The 1,295-nt window shown below is 71.0% G+C and overlaps 2 protein-coding genes across 2 annotated transcripts; one reads left to right on the top strand and one right to left on the bottom strand.

Moving 5' to 3' along the window:
* Positions 1-28: 28 nt before the first annotated feature.
* AURANDRAFT_69393 (hypothetical protein) lies at positions 29-448 on the bottom strand (the record flags this gene model as incomplete). The annotated part of the gene is made up of 1 exon (XM_009045160.1): positions 29-448. One exon carries the CDS (start codon positions 446-448, stop codon positions 29-31), a length of 420 nt encoding a protein of 139 aa, XP_009043408.1.
* Positions 449-669: 221 nt separating this feature from the next.
* AURANDRAFT_69392 (hypothetical protein) lies at positions 670-1,164 on the top strand (the record flags this gene model as incomplete). The annotated part of the gene is made up of 1 exon (XM_009045161.1): positions 670-1,164. A coding segment is annotated over one exon (495 nt), but the record flags the coding sequence as incomplete, so codon positions are not given.
* Between the last annotated feature and the right edge of the window lie 131 nt (positions 1,165-1,295).

Below are 1,295 nucleotides of genomic sequence, written 5' to 3'. Positions count from 1 at the left end.
CTTCCCGGTCAAAAGCTCGCGAAAACCGTCACGGCCGCGGGACGCTGAGCGGCACGGCCGCGAGGTCGGGGAGCGCCATGCTCGCGGCCGCGCGACGCGCCCTCGGGTCCCTGAGCAGCGGCAGGGGCCACCAGGGCGTGTTCCGCCGCCGGCGGCCCAGGCCGTGGATCAGGAGCCAGGCGAAGAAGGCCATGCCGCCGTACTGCGACAGGCCGTTGAGCATGGACCGCGACGCGTTCGCGCCCCAGTCCGACTCGTATTGGTTTAATGTGACGAAAAAGCCGCTCGCGAAGAAGGACACCTGGGCGACCCACCAGCCGAAGGGTGTCGACGCCTCGTCGGCCGGGAGCTTCGTCGTCGCGTCGACGGCGGCGGCGTCCGCGGCGTCCTCCGCGGCGGCGTCCGGCACCACGGCCTGGTACTCGCTGGGCGCCGTCCTCTCGGCCATTTCGAGAATGGTTCCGCGTGCCCGCGCGAGGGCGCGCGGCCCGCCGCGACCCGGTCCGCCGGCCCAAGGTCTCCGCTGTCCTCGCACCGGGCGGCGGCCGCAATCGAAGTCGATCGGTCCTCGTCGCGGGCTGCCACAAAGCAAGTTCGGTCGAAATAATAAAACTCAACTTGCGGACTAAAGGACTTGGTATTGGGGCTGGGTCAGGGCGAGGGTTCGCGATGGAGCTCGCGTCCACGCCCAAGGGCGCCCGCGCGCACATGCTGCAGTGGGATGAGATCGACGCGAAGATCGTCCAGTGGGCGGCGTACAAGTTGCGGCCATCCCGGTCGGAGGTGCCGACCGAGGAGACCAAAGGCCGCGACTACTTTGAGCGCCGGATCCGCGACGTGCGAAGGTACATGCAAAACCAGGGCCCGCCGACCTTTCTGAAGCAGCTCCAGATCCTCGTGGAGCAGCGGCGGAACCGGCCCGCGGGGTACCACGCGCTCCTCGCGGTCTTCACGTCCGAGGCGTGGCGCGAGGACGTCCGCGACCGCAGCGCGCCCAAGGACCAGGCGCTCAAACTCGCGGCGCACGTGTTCATGCATGAAGTGCTGGCGCAGGACCGGCGCGACGCCGCCGCGGCCGCCGCCAACGGTGCGGCGGCCCGGCGCGAGCTCGAGACGCGGCGCGCCCTGGAGCAGAACGACGCCGCGCGCGAGTTCGCCGGCATCGTGACGTTCGACGCGCCCCCGCGATCCGGCGAGCTCAGGCGCCCGGGGCGCTCCGAGGCGGCGGCCGCGGCGCGACCAAGTTCCGGAGTTCCGCCGGCGCCCGGCAGCGAAGAGTGCCAGGTCTGCTTCGA

Source organism: Aureococcus anophagefferens (genome assembly GCF_000186865.1).
Source record: "Aureococcus anophagefferens unplaced genomic scaffold AURANscaffold_1642, whole genome shotgun sequence".
NCBI classification, from domain to species: Eukaryota; class Pelagophyceae; order Pelagomonadales; family Pelagomonadaceae; genus Aureococcus; species Aureococcus anophagefferens.
Note: the sequence above shows the minus strand (reverse complement) of the source record. Positions and strands in the feature narration are given on the sequence as shown.